Here is a 17,388-nt window from a genome sequence, read left to right as displayed (position 1 = left end):
GGTACTCGCCTTGTGAACCGAGCCTCCCCATGGCTGCTTCCCACCTCCCACCAAGGTGACTGGGATGGAGAAAAGAACAAGTTATAAATGTGGGCTGAACAACAGTGCCCGCAGCCCGGGACGCTGTGAAGGACAGTGGGCAGCGTGCCGTCAGGGTCTCATCGTGGTGGCTCCTGGAGCTGCCACCCACAGGCCCAGCGCACGCAGCCCCCGACTCAGGGCAAGCCTGGGTCCCAGCGAGGCCGCTGGCGCAGCATCCTGAGGGCATTGAAATAAGCCTGTTAACCTGGCATCCTGTACCCGCCAAAGACCTCTTTCAGGGCCAGAGGGGGGAGGCTGAAGGACTCCTCACCGGTGCACCCGCACGCTGGCGGGCGCTGGCTTGTGGAAGATAGACCCGGGGCGAAGAAAACTGGGAACGGCGAGCGTGTGGATAAACGTGCGAGATTATTTTTCCTATTTAATGGAACACCTTTAAAGGGTAAGTTGACTGTTTAAACAAAAATAATAACGCCCTAGCTGGTTTGGCTCAGCGGTTAGAGCACCGACCCACGGGCTGAAGGGTCCCGGGTTTGATTCCAGTCAAGGGCACGCACCTCGGCTGCAGGGTCGTTCCTGGCCCTGGCTGGGGTGAGTGAGGGGGCGACCCATTGGGGTGTCTTTCTCCCACCGGTGTTCCTCTCTCTCCCCCCTTCTGCTCCCCCACTCTCTCGGAAAAGCAATGGAAAAAATACCCTCAGGTGGGGATTAAAATGAATGAATGAATGAATGAATGAATGAATAAATAAATAATAACATGGTATGTGGTTTGTGTAAAAGTAAACGTATGACAACACTAGCAAAAAGGCCAGGAGGGAAAAGGGGGAGAACATCATTGTCATGTGTTTGTTCTTTTATGAACAAACAAGTTCATGTAACTTGAAGGCAAGCTGTGATGAATTAAAGATTTATACTATAAACCCTAAAACAACCACAAAAGTAAAACAACAAAGAGTTATAGCTAATAAGCCAAGAAGGGAAATAAAAAGGAGTCATAAAAAACATTCAACTAACCCAAAAGCAGCAGAAAAAGATGAAAAAGAAATAAAGACTGAAACTTAATGTATCAAAGATCACATTCAATGCAAATGACCTAAATACACAATAAAAGGCAGAATTTGTCAGACAATAAAAAACGAGCCTCAACAACATGCTGCCCATAAGAGACACACTTCAAATGTGAAGACACATGAGGTTAAAAGTGAAAGCTTGAAAAAAACGCATACCATGCAGACAGTAGTAAAAAAAAACAAACTAAAAAAAACTAGAGTCATTATATTAATATCAGACAAAGAAACTTCAGAGCAAATAATATCATCAGGAATAAAAGGTCATTTCATAATGCTAAAGGGGTTAGCTCATCGGGAGGCCACACACTCAAACATTTATATATCTATTACAGGGTTTTAAAGTACACAAAGCAAAAATGGATAGAACTGCAAGCAGATACAGACAAATCCACATCTCCAGTCAGATTTTAACCCCCGTCTCAATACTTGATAGGACAAATAGACAAAAGATAAGTAAGGATATAGAAGACCTGAAAAACACTATTGACCAACTTGAATTACTGAACATTACAGGACACAGAATGCACACTCCTTTTTAGGCTCACATGGGATAGTCACTAAGATAGACCATATTCTGGGCCACAAAACAAGTCTGAAAAAGTTTTAAAAGATTCAAGTCACATTCTGTATATTCTCTGACAAGGAATTAAATTTGACATCAATAACAGAAAGATGGCTGGAAAAATTCTCATATTTGGAAACTCAGCTACATACTCTAACTGGCTTTCATGGAGTTTACATTCCAGTGTAAAGTATGTCACCTAATTCACATAACAACCGTGGAGTTATTATCAGTCTAAAGTTGGGAAAACAGAATTTGAGCAGTTAGGTAACTTGCTCAGGATCACACAAGCCAGAAGTGGGTACCCTGAGAAGGCAGGCAGTGCAGGTCTGTATGGAATGATTTGGACCTGGGTTCAAGTTTGGGCGCTACTGTTCTGGAGCTAATGTTCTGGAGCAATGGCCATCACTGACCCTGAGGCTGCACCCTCACCTTTCACAGTCTTGGCCTTGGTCTGGTGGGGCTGGTCCTTCTGGGTGTTCTCAGGGCATGGGCCCCACCAAAACCACCCTGTGATCAGTCATCCAGCCAGGCCCTGGCCCCTGCTGGCCCTGACATTCTCCAAGCCCAGCACCAACTACCCCTCTCCAGTCCCCAATACACACATAAACACCCTCTACTTACAAAATCAACAAACTGCCAGTGGACAAAGCAAATAAGCTGCAACTCCCAACCTACTGGCGGTAATAGTCACAGTTTCTATCAAGTTAACATTTACAGCTTTCACGGTAACGTCAACCTTGATTCAAATTATTTCCAGATTGGTGGACCCCCATCCAATTATGGCACAAAACAGCTGGTAGCCCAGGTCCCAGGACAGCAATTAAAAGTAGGACCTACTGGCCCAAGACACAAACAGAAGCCACCCGTGCTGGGAGCGGGCCTGGAACGCAGGAGAATGGAGGCTCTGCTCTGCTGGTGCATGGGGTCGGCAGGGCAGCCCCGACTGTGCCAGCACGCAGCTGTGCCCAGGGCTCAGGGACCGTGAAACACGCTGGTCACAGGTGGCTGGGCTGGACCAGTGTTCGCAGGTGGATTACTGTAGCTCACCCAGAGGCTGAGCCAGCATTTCGTGAGCAGCCTTCCTTGACAATGCTCATTACCAGGAGGGCACTGGCTGCCAGGGAGGTGGGGAGGGCCCTGGAAGGGGCTGGAAGCTCCCATCCACACTGCCATCTGGGCGCTAGGGCCCGTCCATGGGGCTCAGCCCATCTCTCAGGAACACCCTGGTGTGGCTGCCATGATCTCTGGCACTGGGAAGGAGTGCCTCGCTTGGGTCCTGTGGGCAGCGTGCTGAGAATGATTACAGCTTGTGGAGGGATGAACAGTGTCCAGGGACAGGTGGCCACAGCAACCCCGTCGTGAGATGAGAGGCACTGGATGAGGGATCATTTTCCACCTTGACAAGTGGAGATATGTCCTAGAGAGGCAGTGACCTTCCTAATCTCAAGAGAAAGAAGAAAGGCTTCTAGAAACACCAGTAGGAGCTGCCTTCACACTCACATCACGAGAGAGGAGGGTCAAAGGAAGTGTGTCTCAAACACCTTGCACATGTTCAGCTGACCCTTAGGGGTGAGCACGATGTGGCAGCATCTACCGTGGACACCCCACATGCATCGGGAGGAATGGCAGGCAAGAAGCACACCAAGTGACAACATTACTGTCTAGTTGCACACGAAGGTTCTGGGCCACCAGCAAGGCTCTGGATGAATCCTGGAGGTGCCCTGTGAGTCAGCTGTTCCTACCGTGGGCTTGAAACTCTAGCTCAAAAACTCAACTGACACGACACAAAGGCCTCTTTTATGTGCTGTGAGGCTGTGGGACTTTACAAATAATAGGAATGGAAAGTGATTTATATCCCTAGATTAAAGGTCAGCTCTGCATGCAGGACTCTGGAGTAAAACAACAGTGTAAACTTGTTTGAACTCATTCATGTACGCCTGGGGGTGGGGGAGAAACACAGAAAGGTCTGCACCGTGCTCAGCACAGAGGGACTCTGAAGGGGTTGCAGGTGGGACCCACGGTGCGCGGAGGGACTCAGTGAAGCTAGGACACCTCTGACAGCTCAGTGGCCAAAACACATGTGCTCCTTAGAAGTGAGGCACTGAGCTGTAGGGTGAAGGCTGTGTTATGCGACTGATATGTCCAATACAAAGGAATTTAAATTTGTGTAGTCAAAGTATACCAAAGTTAAAAAGTTCAAATTTGATTCATTTGTATTGTAGACACTGAGACAGAAGATACCTTAAGAAGGGGCTCCTGGGAGCTAACTGCGCTCAAAGAAAACAACAACAGTAACAACAAAACCAGAAACCAGAGCCTAGCAGCTGTTTCTGCGGGGGGCCTCTCCCGCAAACCACGCTTCAGGGAGGAGCGGGCACTGAGCTGCCCGCCTGCGCTGTGTCTCTGCACCGGAGCCAGCCCCTTTTCAGTAGATAGAGCTGAGGCTTCCCCATCACCCAGAGCTGGCCTCAGAGCCATCAGGACAGTGCCTTCTGGACCAATCAGACTGTAAGGATTTGGAGCCCTCATTTGCATGAGGACAGACCAATCAGGGGCGAGGGGCCGGGCTTCTGTCTATATAAGCCAGGTCCCCTCCGGTTTTGGCAGCGCCGCGCTTTCCCTTTCTACCTAAGACTGAAAATTGTTTTTCCTTGGCTGAGCTGAGACACCCAAGCTGTCTCTCCAGAGCAAAGCGGGGCAGCCCAGTGCAGGCCAGAGCCGACTGCCCAGGGCAGAGCAGAGGGGAGCGGAGCTGAGGGGACCTGAGGGGAGCTGAGGGGAGATGAGTGGAGCGGAGCAGAACGGCGCAGCACAAAGCAGGCCAGCGTGGAGCAGGGCTGCCTGGCCGAGAGGGCCTGGCCCCAGGGCTGCCTCGCAGTCATGCTGTTTCACAGCTTTGCTGTACCACCCTGAACACACTTTCCTTCTCCATTACACCCCAAGTTGGGAATTCCTGTTGGCACGGAATTGGTGCCCATGACCTTCAGTTGACATTATAGAGCAGAGTGGCCCACAAAGAAATGCAAGTTTGCCTCTAAGAGCATTTTCTGGCTGCTCTAAGTGGAATGTTGCATGTTGAAAGGTAATGGGACGAGACGTAAGACTGCTAGCGGGTAAGCTGTGTTTGTCTTTCTTCCTTTCCTTCGGCATCTAACAGCCGGGGTGCGCCCTTGGGTGTTTCCTGTGGATGGTCTCACTGAGTGTTGGAGCAGAGCCGTCAGTGTGTGGACGGGGCTTTCAGAGCGTTGCTCTGCCTTGGATGTGCTCCGTGACACCGGCCTGGTGTAGGTGCAGGGTCAGCCATCCAGAGCTGCAGGAACTGCTCTTAGTGGGAGAGCATCACCCGGAGGCTGCCTGCCTTTTCTCCTGCTCTGACTGACGACTTGCACTCAAAGACGTTTGCCCAGCGTTGCTTCTGATTTGACTGACTGAACTCACCAACCACCGCCTCTTAGTTACGAGTAGATGGAAAGACAAGGGGCCGTGTGGGCGTATGGGCCATTTGGGCCAAGGGTACATGGCAGGTGAGGGCCTGTCCTACTCCAGTGTGGACTCCTGGACCTGTGCGGCGAATCAGGATGGCAGTGCTGCTCACCTCGCTCTCTGTGCTACTGAAAGATGTCATAAGTGAGTGTGACCAGGCTCCTGCCAAGTGCTCTAGGTCTCTGGACACAAGGGGCAGGGACAGTGTATCCCTGACCCTGATGCCTTGTCCAGCTGGTGAGGGTGTAGAAAGACAGCACAAGGGCCCTGGGCCTCACAAGCAATCACATTATGAGACGAGCTGTGCCCAAGAGGCAGGAGGGCAGGGGTTGAAGCATCTCCCATCAGCCCTCCACTTGCTGGCTGGGTCTGGGTGAGCGGAGCTCAGTGGCCATTTCCTCTCACACTTGGGGTTGGGATGCTGGGGAGAATTCACACAACCCTAAGCACCCAGACATGCCAGGGCTCAGCTCTGTGACTTCCTGATGTCCTAGGCCTTCACCCGGCCTCACACCATACAAAAGGGCATCCTCGGTAGCAGCCAAGTTCGAGGTGAAATAGAAGCAATGATGAGCAGGGACAGGAACTTGAGCTCTTGTCTCACTGGGAGCCCCTCCCTGCTGCCCCCACCATCACTTGGGACCCTTGCTGCCGCTGGCCACAGACCGTAGGTGTCCAGGACACAGAGGACAGGCCATGTGGCCCGCCTATCCTTGCCCCAGGGGCACAGACAACTTCAAAGGGGTGAATCAAATGGTCTACAGTCAGCAAACAGCATGGCCTGGCCGCTAACAAGACATCAGTAGGTGCCCTTGCTCCAATCCAGCTTACAAAGCGGGTGTTCAAATGAGATTCACTGAGAAAAGACTTCTGTGGCTATAGAGAATTAAGGGGTTCAGTCCCTCAAAGGGCCTGATGTGAGTGCCACGGGCCCATATTCTTCATGATGGCAGCACTGAACAGTCAGGGCCTCAGAGCACTGCTTGGTTCAGCCCTAGATCCCGAGTGATCGTTGGCCATCACATTCCCAGTTCTCAATGAGCCTCGACCTGTCCTGTCCTAGAAGGTCGATTCCAAGTGTCCCTGACCTCACACACACTGATGCCATAGCCTGCTGGCCTCTCCCCAGGACTTGGTTCATAAGCCAGTGCTGTGGTGGCTACATTCCCACTGCCTGCCAGAATCTCAGGCAGGCCTGTGGGGACCAACAGCCCTGCCCGGGTGTATGCAACTCCATGCCCTCCTGGGGACACTCACCCAGCCCTGCCCTCCACTCACCAAGGCTCCCTCCACTGTCCTAACACAGGAGTCCTGGAGCTGCCTCCATCCTGGCCAGAGAGCTGCATGCACAGTGAGCACGGGCATTTGGACTCTGGGGGCTGACAGGAGCTGCCTGTTCACCATGCCCTGATGCCCTTCAGGGGACACACACTGTCTTCACACGTTGGGCCAGCGTTAGGGTGGCTGAGGGGGCTGGTGGGCAGGCCTAGGACAGCCCACAGGGCCCCATACCCCCTCCTGCCAAGCCAGAAACATCTCCTGGCTGGCACTTTTGGAAAGGTGAGCTCTAGGACCAAGGGTGGGTCATATGGGCCCTTGGGCAGGAGGGGAGGACAGTCCAAGGCACGTTAGGTGAGACAAGGGGTGATCTCCAGACCCTAAAGATAAAGCCTGACCTCTTAAATGCAGCATGCAGAGGACACCCCGCCCTGGGCTGCTTAACAGGTAACAGAGCCCAGAACACACACAGGGACAGCAGTGAGGGGACATCCCACCAGGGCTCAGAGGCAACACCCAGGACTAAACATACTTGGGACTGAAAGCCACAGAAGGCATAAGATGGTCTGCAAGCCACCTTTCAGAAGAAGAGCGATAAAAACCACTTGAGCCATAAGCAACGAGCAGGGAACATCCTATCTGATGGGTGGTGCTCTAGGCGTGCCAAGGTTTTCACTGCCAACAAAGCAACATAAGCCCAACACGAGAATGGGCACCCGACAGGCATGCACTCTGTATGCGAATTAGCCAACATTACTGAGAAGATAAAGGACATTTCCATGCCAAATGCCCTCGAATTAATTCATAAGGAAAAGTGATCCCAACCCCCCATGAATAGGCCAGCAGTCAGCAGAGACAGGAACGTCTGGAGGGGCTCAGACCAGGGCCTGGATCCTAGATAGGGGGAGTGTGCCCAAAGCGTTGGGCCAAGGTGGGGAGGGGGCTGGAGCTTACCCCTGGGGGAGCTGGGGCACCCCTGTACCCACATCCACTGAGGCTGGGGGCTGGGCACAGGGTAGAAAGGGCCAGCTCAGACTCTAGGAGGGAGCCCTGAGGTCCAGGGCCTGGGCAGCACTGTGGACAGCAGCAGAGGGGCACAGTGCCCAGAAACGTAATGAACCACCAGACCCACAGCTGCAGTGGTCAGACACCCCACTGTGCCAGCCTCAGGGAGTGGGACACTCTGCCTCCCTGAGCAGGAAAACAGGAAATGGCTCTCAAATGAGCCAAAGTCTGTCATCACATCATGGCATCAACGCTGCTCACCTCGTAGTGGAAGTCCATGCAGGTGAGGTCTCGCCAGCACTGGTCCCCCCGGATCTTGATCAGGCCCTGCCAAGGCAAGAAGGAGAGAGAGCAATGTGAATCACTTCCCCAGGTCCCCAGGGATGGGAATCGCTGCTGGGGGGAGAACCTGCGCTGAAAGGAACTTTAAGGGAGCAACCAATTTTATCTTCCACCTGAAGTGACGTAAAGGGTGAGATTTAAAGAAAGCTTCACAAAGGCTTTAATGACAGAAAGTCAGCAAATGCTACAGGGAAAAAGAACACTGGCTTCCTTGTTATAAAGGCAGTTCCTTCTGCGCTTTCTTTAAAACTCAGATTTTAGACTGTGAGCATCATCACAGTAATGCCATTGTGAGGCTTTAAAATGGACAGATTTGCAAAGCCACACACACACAACCTTACTTATACTTCTATTAGACACCTAGGAGGATGTGAAAGGGACAACATCACAATTGCCATGATGACACACCATTCAGCAACTCAGGTGGGCCACATGAAAACCTGCACCTGTCCCCTCGCATGGTCACTACCGTTTCAGGGCACCCAGGAAGCCCCCGGTGCTCAGGCCCGAGAGTGCTGCTCGTTCACTGGGAAAGTGGCTGCAGGGAGAGGGGACTCTGAGCAGCACAGTCGCTGCCCCACAACCCTGCACAGCTTCCGGGACGCATGCAATGTCCCCATCACGGCTGGTCTGCGCTCGCAGGGAGGCCGTCAGCTCACGTGCCCGTCGGATGCAGCCCCCACTCCCAACAATCCACTTTCTCTCCCACGTGATTCCTTCATAAGTCAGATACCAACTGTTCCCCTACCAGGAATAAAAACATTGCTGGAGAAGCAGAGATTCAGTTCTAATTTCTGTCTCTTACATAATAGCTGGATTAGAGGGTGAGAAAGAAACTGCGCCGAAAAAGAAACAGCCCTGGGATGCTGCTCAGCTTTCTCTGGTGACGGTGGTTTCTGCAGCTAAGACTACCTCAGTTTCAGCCACCCATCCACCATGCACCCACCGAGGATGCCCGGGATAGTGCTCCTCATTAAAGCCAACCGATCATGAGCCTTAGTCATGTATGTGAAACATCCTTGCTGCAGCACTGAGATTGGTGTGTGACTGAATAACGGGGGGTGGTGGCTGGAACTGGTTGACACATAAAACTGACCTTTAGGCATGGGACAGACTTTGGGGCAGCTGAGGACTCTGAGCCAGGGATGGGAGCGTGAACTGATGGGTCCTCTGGTGGCCATGCAGCCAGCAAGGCAGAATGACTGTTTGGGATGTGGGATGTGTCCAATTCCAGACATGTGGAGCCCACAGGATGGGCTGAGGGATTGGAGCAGGTGTGGGGTAGGCGGTACAGACTCAGCAACACCCAAAGGAGCAGGGAGGAGATACAGAGTGACATGTGGGGGCCACACGGCTTCTACAGTAAGACTGAATGACAGAGCTCCGGGGTGCGCATGGGCTGGAAACATGGGTGCACCTAACAGTGGTTTACAAATGCACTCCAAAGGGGCTGCGGTACTCAATTTTCTGAGCACCATTAAGACCCGAAGGCTATTCTGAAGTTCGTTCTGGAGAAGCTACTTCTGCTTCGGCAGCCACCTTGCTGGGGTCTCACGCCTGGCCCTCAGCCGCACCTGCCGCTTCCAACGTCATGGAGCTGTGGCCTCAACGTGGAGCTGTGCTCCAAGGAGAAAGGCCTGAACGGATCACTTTGAAAAGTAGAGAGTCGCATCTTTCTGGAAATGATCTGCTTAGAAACCGGACTTAGGTGACAGTCCAGAGACAACTCCCAGTTTGAATTTGGCCACGCAGTTATGTTGTGTGAAAACAGCCCTTCAGAAAGTCAAACGTGTCCTGATGACCCAGATCCGAGTGAGCCCATCCTGCCCCGGGGAGCGCTGCTGGTTTCTGATGAACGTGCCCCTGGTTCTGCAGCAAACTCAGCCATGTGGTCACATGAGGCTCCCCCGTGAGCACGGCTGCGCTCCCTGCATCCCTTCAGAGTCTGAGAGTGGTGCTCTTTGGAGATTCAAACCAGGCGAAGAAGAAAAAAACAAAATAATTAAAATGTCATTCAAACTCGAAGCTGATATGAGACACTTAAAAATCTGAGACATTCTTTCAGGAGCGGAGGATAATTATATTCCTCCCCATCTACTGATTTCTCCCTACAATGCAGATGTCAGATTTTCCACAGATTTTTTTTCTTCCAGAGTTAAGTGTCAAAGGAACAAAGCCTTCTTTGAGACTTTTTCCGCCCAAAATTAATTCTGAAAAAAAACGGCACAGATAGGTCACTAACAAGGCAGACCCAAAGAGAGCCGAGTGACCCGCAGCTGTCCATACAACCCCTGCTCTCCGCTTGGGAACGGGAGAGTGCCAGGATGCTGGAACATTCCGCAGTGGCTGAGGAAGCCCCAGGCTTTACAGGCAGTGGGCGGGAGGCAGGAGCATAAAGGCAGGACCATAAGGTAAGGGGCCTGTGGGATGCAGATGGGCTCCTCTCTGAAGCTCTAGGGTCTGAGAACACTCCTCTCCAAGACTCCCCTTTGGAGACGGGGAAATTCCAAGGCCTCACCCCCCAGAGCGGCATCTCTGCCCAGCTGCACAAGTCCCTTCGCACTGACGGGAGGGTGACAGTCCATGAGTGCCAGCGGAGGCAGGCCCCTTCCTCGGGGCACCTGCACCACCACAGCGAGCTCTGTCTGCAGGGCCTCGTTGTGAACATACACCTGTTCTCTCACCCCGAGTCTCTGCCTGCTCCTTTCCCACACAGGAGAAGCTTCATGGGCCCTGGAGGCCTGAGCACTAATGAGGGGTTTCCAGTGTAGGGGAGACACGAGCAGACGAGGTGTCTGGAGTGCCACTCAGGGGTGATGGGGAGGTTGGGCCAGTAGGGGCCGGGTCACCCTGAGTTCTGCCCTGACCCAAGTAGCATGCTGCTTCTCTCCCGTGGGAGCTGAGCTGGGCCCATAGGACCCCACGTGCACCTTTAGCAGGTGGGGTACCCCATGTGCTCTGAGTGGACAGAGGGGGACCCATGTCTCAGCGTGCGTGGTGACCCCTACATTTGAGGTTCACTGCTTAGTGTTTCATATATTATGTTAGCAACCACAACAGCCGACTTGTCTCCACATTTGAAGGGCCCCAGCAAAGCCAGGGTCACCACCTGGCTCCGTCTCTTACTCTCCAGCGTCAGTCTGGTGCTGTCGGTACTTTCTGACCCCAAGGTACGATGATTTAAACCCACAATCGGCAAGCACAAGTGCATACAGTAAGTGCCAGTCAGTTACAGGACATCGCCTGGAATGAAACCTGCAGTTAGGGAAAGAAATCACTATAGGCATTTATTGTCAAGTTTTCTTTTGCCCTCTACCAAATCCTGGAGAGCCTTTGAAAATTGCCATGGGGCACCTGCCTTTGACAGCCTTTGAAGCGGGGCTGCATGGAGTGGGTGGAAGGACTTGTCACAGGTCTGTGGAGGCATTTAGGACTCAATGACTTTCTAGACCACCGGGAACAACTGTCTTCACAAGTGGCTGGAAATAGAGGCACAAAGAGGGTGCTGAGGAGCCGAGCCTGGGAGCCTGGGAGCCTGGGGGGTTGGGGGCCATAGGTCAGACCATGGCAGACACCGTTTCCCAGAAATCCCCACGCTGCCCCCGGGCTGGAGTCTGAGGCCTGGCCTCCTGGGTGCTCCTGCAGGAAGGAAGAAAGCCCCTTTCTTCAGCTCTGCCCACACTAATGCAATAAAACAAATTGGGATAATTGCTCTCCTTGGGGAGTGGGGATCCCAGGACAGGGCAGGCTGGCCAAGGAAATGACAACGACATCCGCTTGATTTGGGTCTTCGTGGGGCATGCTGCATTCCGACATTTATTTCATTATATGTAATACGATTTTACTGGAGGCAATAGAATTCCAAGAAAGAGCTCCTGACTTGAAACTCTCATTTTTCTTTAGTGACTTAGCTCCTTGCTTTTCTTCGCTAACCTTTCGGTGCCGCCTTGGGCCGGAGCGTCTCCGGGACATGCGCAAGTGAGGCACACAAACAAGTAAACAGCTCTCACAGTCATTCTGAGTCACCCGTTCCAGTCAGTCCCCGGGCTCCATGGGAAAGAGCAGGGATCCAAGTGCAGGCTCGCTGAGCTTCTTGGCCGAAGCCTCCTCTCAGCTGAGAAACTTCCTTCCCATCAGATGGACGCAGGAACCTCAGAGCGGGAGACGGGAGCCGACGCCAGCCCAGGCCCCGGTGTGGCTCGGACATGGCCGCAGCGAGCAGCTACGCCCTTGCTCTGCTGGGCTCACTGCCCCTGCCAGCAGCTAGCAAAGCCTCCCCAGTCCCAGGACAGTCCTGCGCAGGGTGGGCTCCGGCTGCACCCCACACACGGCTGCTGTCGAAGAGAATGCCAGCGGCTACACAGCTGCCCTCCCTGCGCTGCTGGGGTGCCCAAGGGCTGGGGTGATTGCAAGGCTCTCCCAACACTGGCAATGGCCAACACCCTCATTATCCACAGCGTGTGGGGTTCATGGGGCTGCACGGTGATCGTTACATATGAAAAGCAAACTCATGATAGTTTCTTAAGTCTGAGGGTTGAGCTTCAACTTACATGAAAACACACAAATCTTTAAGTGTTCAGTTCAATGTGTTCTGATAACTGTATACAATCAGATATCTAGTACCTTAAACAGGATACAGGTTTCCATCCCACAGAGCATTTTCTGGGACCCCTTTCCAGGCAATTCCATGCCCCACTCACCAGAAAGCTGTGCAGCCAGGCCCAGCTCTGCCTGCTCTGGGGTCTCAGAGACCCCTGGGCATCAGCAGCTCTGGCTCCGGGTTTGGTGGGTCGTGCTGAGCATGCTTTAGGGTTCGTCCGTGTTGCTGCATCGGGAGGTGGTTCCCGTCTACAGCCGAGCGCGGGCCCTCGGGTGAATGCATCACAATTTCTCCACCCCGAGGGACGTTTGATTATTCCTGGCACTGCAGTTATGATTAGGGCTGCCGGGGACGTATATGGCCTCTGTGTGGACACAGGTCTCCATTTCTCTTGGACAAATTCCCAGTAGTGGAAGGCTGGCTCACAGTGCAGGCACAAGCGTCACCTTGTAGGAGACTGCCAACTGCTTCAACGTGCTTGTGCCATCTTCCTCCCCATTAGCGATGAACCCCACTAGGAATTCCAGTCCCCTGCATAGTCATTAGCCTGGGGTGCTGACAGTGTTTCACATTTCACCCTCTTGTAGGTTAAATGTCTCTGAGCTTTTCACGCACATCTCATTTCTTATATCTTCATTAGTGAAGTACATTCAGGTCCTATGTCTTATTATTGTGATTTGTACATTCAAGATGTTAATTTTTGGTTAGACCTAAGCACTGCTAATATTTTCCCCAGTCTCTGGCTTGTCTTTTCATTTTCTTAATGGTGTCTTTTGATCAAGGAAAACTTTAGTATCAGTGAAGTAAAATTTATCAATAATTTTTTCTTTAATGCTTAGTGCTTTTTTGTGCCCTGTCCAAGAAATTTTTGTTTACCTTGAAGTAACTATGTTATTTTTGAAACGCGTTATGATTCTGGCTTTTGTCTATAAAAAAATACTTTTCTTGCCCCACTGTTTTGACTTAATGACTTGACTGAAAATCAATTCACTGTATCTGTGTGAATGTATTTCTGGAAGATATTCTTTTATGTTTTCTTCTATGAACTTTAAGGTTTATTTTTTTTAATTAAAAAATGTGTTTTTATTGATTTTAGAGAAGAAGGGAAAGGGATAGAGATCGAAATATCGATGACAGAGAAACATCAATCAGCTGCCTCCTGCACGCCCCCTACTGGGAATCAAGCCCGCAACCCGGGCATGTGCCCTGACTGGGAATTGAACCAGTGACCTCCTTGTTCTCGGGTTGACACTCAACCACTGAGACACAACACCAGGCTAAGAACTTGAAGGTTTTGCTTTTACATTTAGGTCCATGATGTATCTCAGGTTAGAGTTTGGTATAGATGAAACTGCAGTCAAAACTCATTTTATTTTTCTATACAGATATCCAATGATTTCAGCACTATTTATAAAAAAATGACTTCACTTTATCCATTGATTTGACACCTTAGTTTAATATCAACCGACAGGAGAGGTTGGGTTTGTTTCTTGGCTTTACTCTCTTCTGCTGACGTTTTTCCAGCTTACATCAATGCCATACTTCAGATTTAAATTAAGCTATAAAATCAGGAAGTATAAGTCCTCCAACTTTGTTCTTCTTTTTCAAGATTCTCTGTATTTCCATGTAAATTTTAAAATAAGCATGATGATTTTGCTTGGGGTCTATATATAAATTTGGGTAAAGTAGACATCTTAACAATATTGAGTCTTCTGACACACGAACATGGTACATCTCTTCATTTATGTAGGTCTTTTAAATTCCTATCAGCAATGTTTTTCAGTTTTAATGTGCATGCCTTGAACCTCCTTAATCAGATTTAGTATTCTCAGTTTTATTTTCTAGAGATTTCTTAATAGTATATGAAGGACAGTTATTTTTCTCATTCACCTTGTATCCTGCAACCTTGTAAAATTCATGTACTCATTTTAGTAATTGCTTTTTAGATCCCCCTGGATTTTCTTACATACACAATCATATCTATGGATAAGTTTCATTTCTTTTTTCCTTTTTCTTGTCTTATTGCACAAAGGCTTCCAGTAGTGTGGCAGAGCAGACAAGGAACAGCTGTCTGGGCCTGGTTTCTAGCCACACGTGAAGCTTCCTCTCACCATGAGGACCTGGTGTGAGCTGAGGCTCCAGAGGCTTCTGTCGGGCTGGGGAAGTTCTGTATAAGCCCGTCATGAGCGAGCGCTGAATTGCACCATGGGCTTCTTTTTGCATTTGAGATGATAAAATGGTTCTTCATCTATATCGTTACTCCAGTGAATTGTATTAATTGGTTTTCAATGTGAAGACCACCTCGCACTCCTGCGGTCCGCGTGCCTTTTCACATCGCCGGTTTGCTTCGCTGGTTTTCTGCAGAGGGCTTCTGTGGATCATCAGTCTCTATTTTCCTTTTTCTGATGTACTTATCAGGCTTTGGTATCACTGCCATGCTGGTCGCGTACAACAATCTGGGAAATGTTCCCTCCTCTGCTATTTTCCAAAAGAGTTTATGTACAGGATTGCTATTATTTCCTCCTTAAACGTTTGATAGATTCCACTGGTGAAGCCATCTGGGCCTGCACTTTTCTTTCTGGAATGGTTTTTGATTACAAATTCAATTTATTTAACAGGTATAGAGTCACTCAGATTTCCTGTTTCCTTTTGTCTCAGTTTTGGTAAGTTGCATTTGTCCATTTCATCTAAATCGTTGAATTTATTGGCCCAAAGCTTTCATAATATCCCAGGTGACTCTTTATGGCAGGATCTCGGACGCAATTACCAGTTATTTGAGGAAAGTGTTTTCTCACGGTGCCCTTCAATCACAGCCTGGCTGCAGCTCCCGGCTCTGCTGAGTTCTGACCTGAGAACTATAGGTCCTCTGGGCCTGTCTTCTCTGCACTGCAGATATGGCTTTTTGGCGTGTGTGTTAACAAGACAGTAGGACAGTCTGCACACCAGGAGCTTCAGAAAGGCCGCTGTGGGTGCTGCAGCCAGGTGTGAGCAGGGCCGTGGGCGGCGCAGGTGTTCAGCAGTCCAGCCCCTGCTGATTAATGGCCAGGGGCCTGGAGCCGCATGGAAAATGCACTGACATCTTGTCACTGCTTTCTGCAGCCTGTAGGTTACTCAGGGGTCACTGAAATGTATGGCCAGGAACGCTAATCCTCACGTCAGCTTCTGAGAGGCATCAGAGGCTCTTGCTCATGCCCGAATTCACCAGGTCCTGACCCTTTGTTCCTCCTTTTATATTGTGCAGATGAAAAAGGGGTTCTATGGAAAGTAACTTCACAGGGTGATCTAATCACAAATTCTTAACTGGGCAGGTCATGGTGGGTAGTCAAGTCCCAGACATATTACTTTTTAGTAAAAGGTTTATCTCTGCCTTAAGCAAGCCCTATCCATTGTGTTTCTAGGTTGTCACACCTTTGAAATAATTTTAACCACCCTCAAAAGAGCATAGTCTCCATACTATCCTGTAATTCAATCCCACCTTGCTTTCTCCCACTCTCATGCAATCTTCCTGAATTTAAAATGCAGAACAGAAACTGTGAAACTGTCACTCTAGAGCATTTGAGATTTTGCTCCCTGGCTCAGGTCGTCAGCTTGGTTCAAATAAACTCTTACAGAAATTCTCTACAGGTTTAAACGTTTCTTATGTCGATGGTTGTATCCCTTCATATAAAAACCACCTGCTCCAGCATAGCAAATATGCAAACTGGAATGAAAACCGCTAATCTTAGCTATGATTTTGCTCAATAAGAATTGAGGGTACTACATTCTTAACTCTTAAAATGTGAAGCAACAATAAAGATACTTCATTATCAGGAGGAATGTAGTACAAGACGTTGGCAGAACTGGAGAGAGCGCAGGAAGATGAAAATCATGCTGACACACTAAGTGCATGCAGAGCAGCTGCGTCCAGAAGACGTATCCCCAGAGTGGCATTCGCCAGCAGCCAGGTTCCTGACACCTACTGTCCTTATGCTGACGGCTCTGAAGAGCGTTTGGACACCGTATTTTTTCACTTGCCATGGTTCAGGTTTGCGTGTTCTCTACAAGGTAATGCTGACGCCAGCGCAGGTTCCTACAGGAGGAGATGGCAGCAAAGGGCCTGCACATCCGCTGCTGCCAAACCCGACGGCCCTGTACACATGCCCCAGGCGAGGCCAGGCTGGGGGTGCAGAGAGGGGGAGAGAGCGGGGTGCAGAAGAGACTGGGCTTCGGTTTCTCAATTCTTGGGGTGGGGGGGTCAAACTGAAACCACGTGGCCTCCCTTTGGTACTAACCAGGTCTGAGAATTCCCAGCAACAAGGGCACTGGCTCAATTCCCAGAATTTTAGCAACTGAGAGCTCCAAACCCTCAGCACACACAGTTCATCAGCCTATCACACTATGACATAATCAAGGACAGCTTCAGCTCCAAGCGCCGTGTGGAAAACCCATTGTCTGCTCCTGCCTGAGAAGCGCAGGGGGGCAGAAGCAAAGGGCTCCAGGCTTTGGCGACTAGGTTTTTTTTTGTGTGTTTTGTTGTTGTTGTTGTTAATCCTCACCTGAGGATATTTTTCCATTGATTTTTTAGAGAGAGTGGAAGGGAGGGGGAGAGACAGAGAGAGACAGAGAGAGAAACATTGATGTATGAGAGGCACATCGATTGGTTGACTCCCGTATGCGCCCTGACTGGGGCCAGGGATCAAGCCTGTAACCAAGTTATGTGCCCTTGACCAGAATCAAACCCAGGACCCTTCAGTCTGAGGGCCAACGCTCTAACCACTGAGCCAAAAAAGCTAAGGCTTCGGTGACATTTTTGATGTGCTCCAGGGTAAAAACTTTGGTCAGTATGAACTCAGTCACACACACATTGTCTTGATAAAATTTGAGATTGAGGAAAAAGTGAAAAAATAATTTTTTTTTAAAGCATAAAGGCAACCTATTGCCTTAAACACAGGGACTCAGACACCCACACCATTTCCCGTGTCCGCAAGTGAGAGTCTCCATTCTCATATGATTGAAATCTATGCATT

The 17,388-nt window shown here is 50.3% G+C and overlaps 1 protein-coding gene across 1 annotated transcript in view; it reads right to left on the bottom strand.

Moving 5' to 3' along the window:
* LMF1 (lipase maturation factor 1) overlaps positions 1-17,388 on the bottom strand; it is a 103,610-nt gene that overhangs the window by 29,637 nt on the left and 56,585 nt on the right. The window contains exon 4 of the mRNA XM_087815746.1: positions 7,702-7,767. Within this exon, the coding sequence (XP_087671872.1) occupies positions 7,702-7,767 (66 nt within the window). The remainder of the gene's footprint in view (positions 1-7,701; positions 7,768-17,388) is intronic.

The sequence above is a fragment of the Miniopterus natalensis genome, chromosome 3, assembly GCF_054644295.1.
Source record: "Miniopterus natalensis isolate mMinNat1 chromosome 3, mMinNat1.hap1, whole genome shotgun sequence".
Lineage (NCBI taxonomy): Eukaryota > Metazoa > Chordata > Mammalia > Chiroptera > Miniopteridae > Miniopterus > Miniopterus natalensis.
Note: the sequence above shows the minus strand (reverse complement) of the source record. Positions and strands in the feature narration are given on the sequence as shown.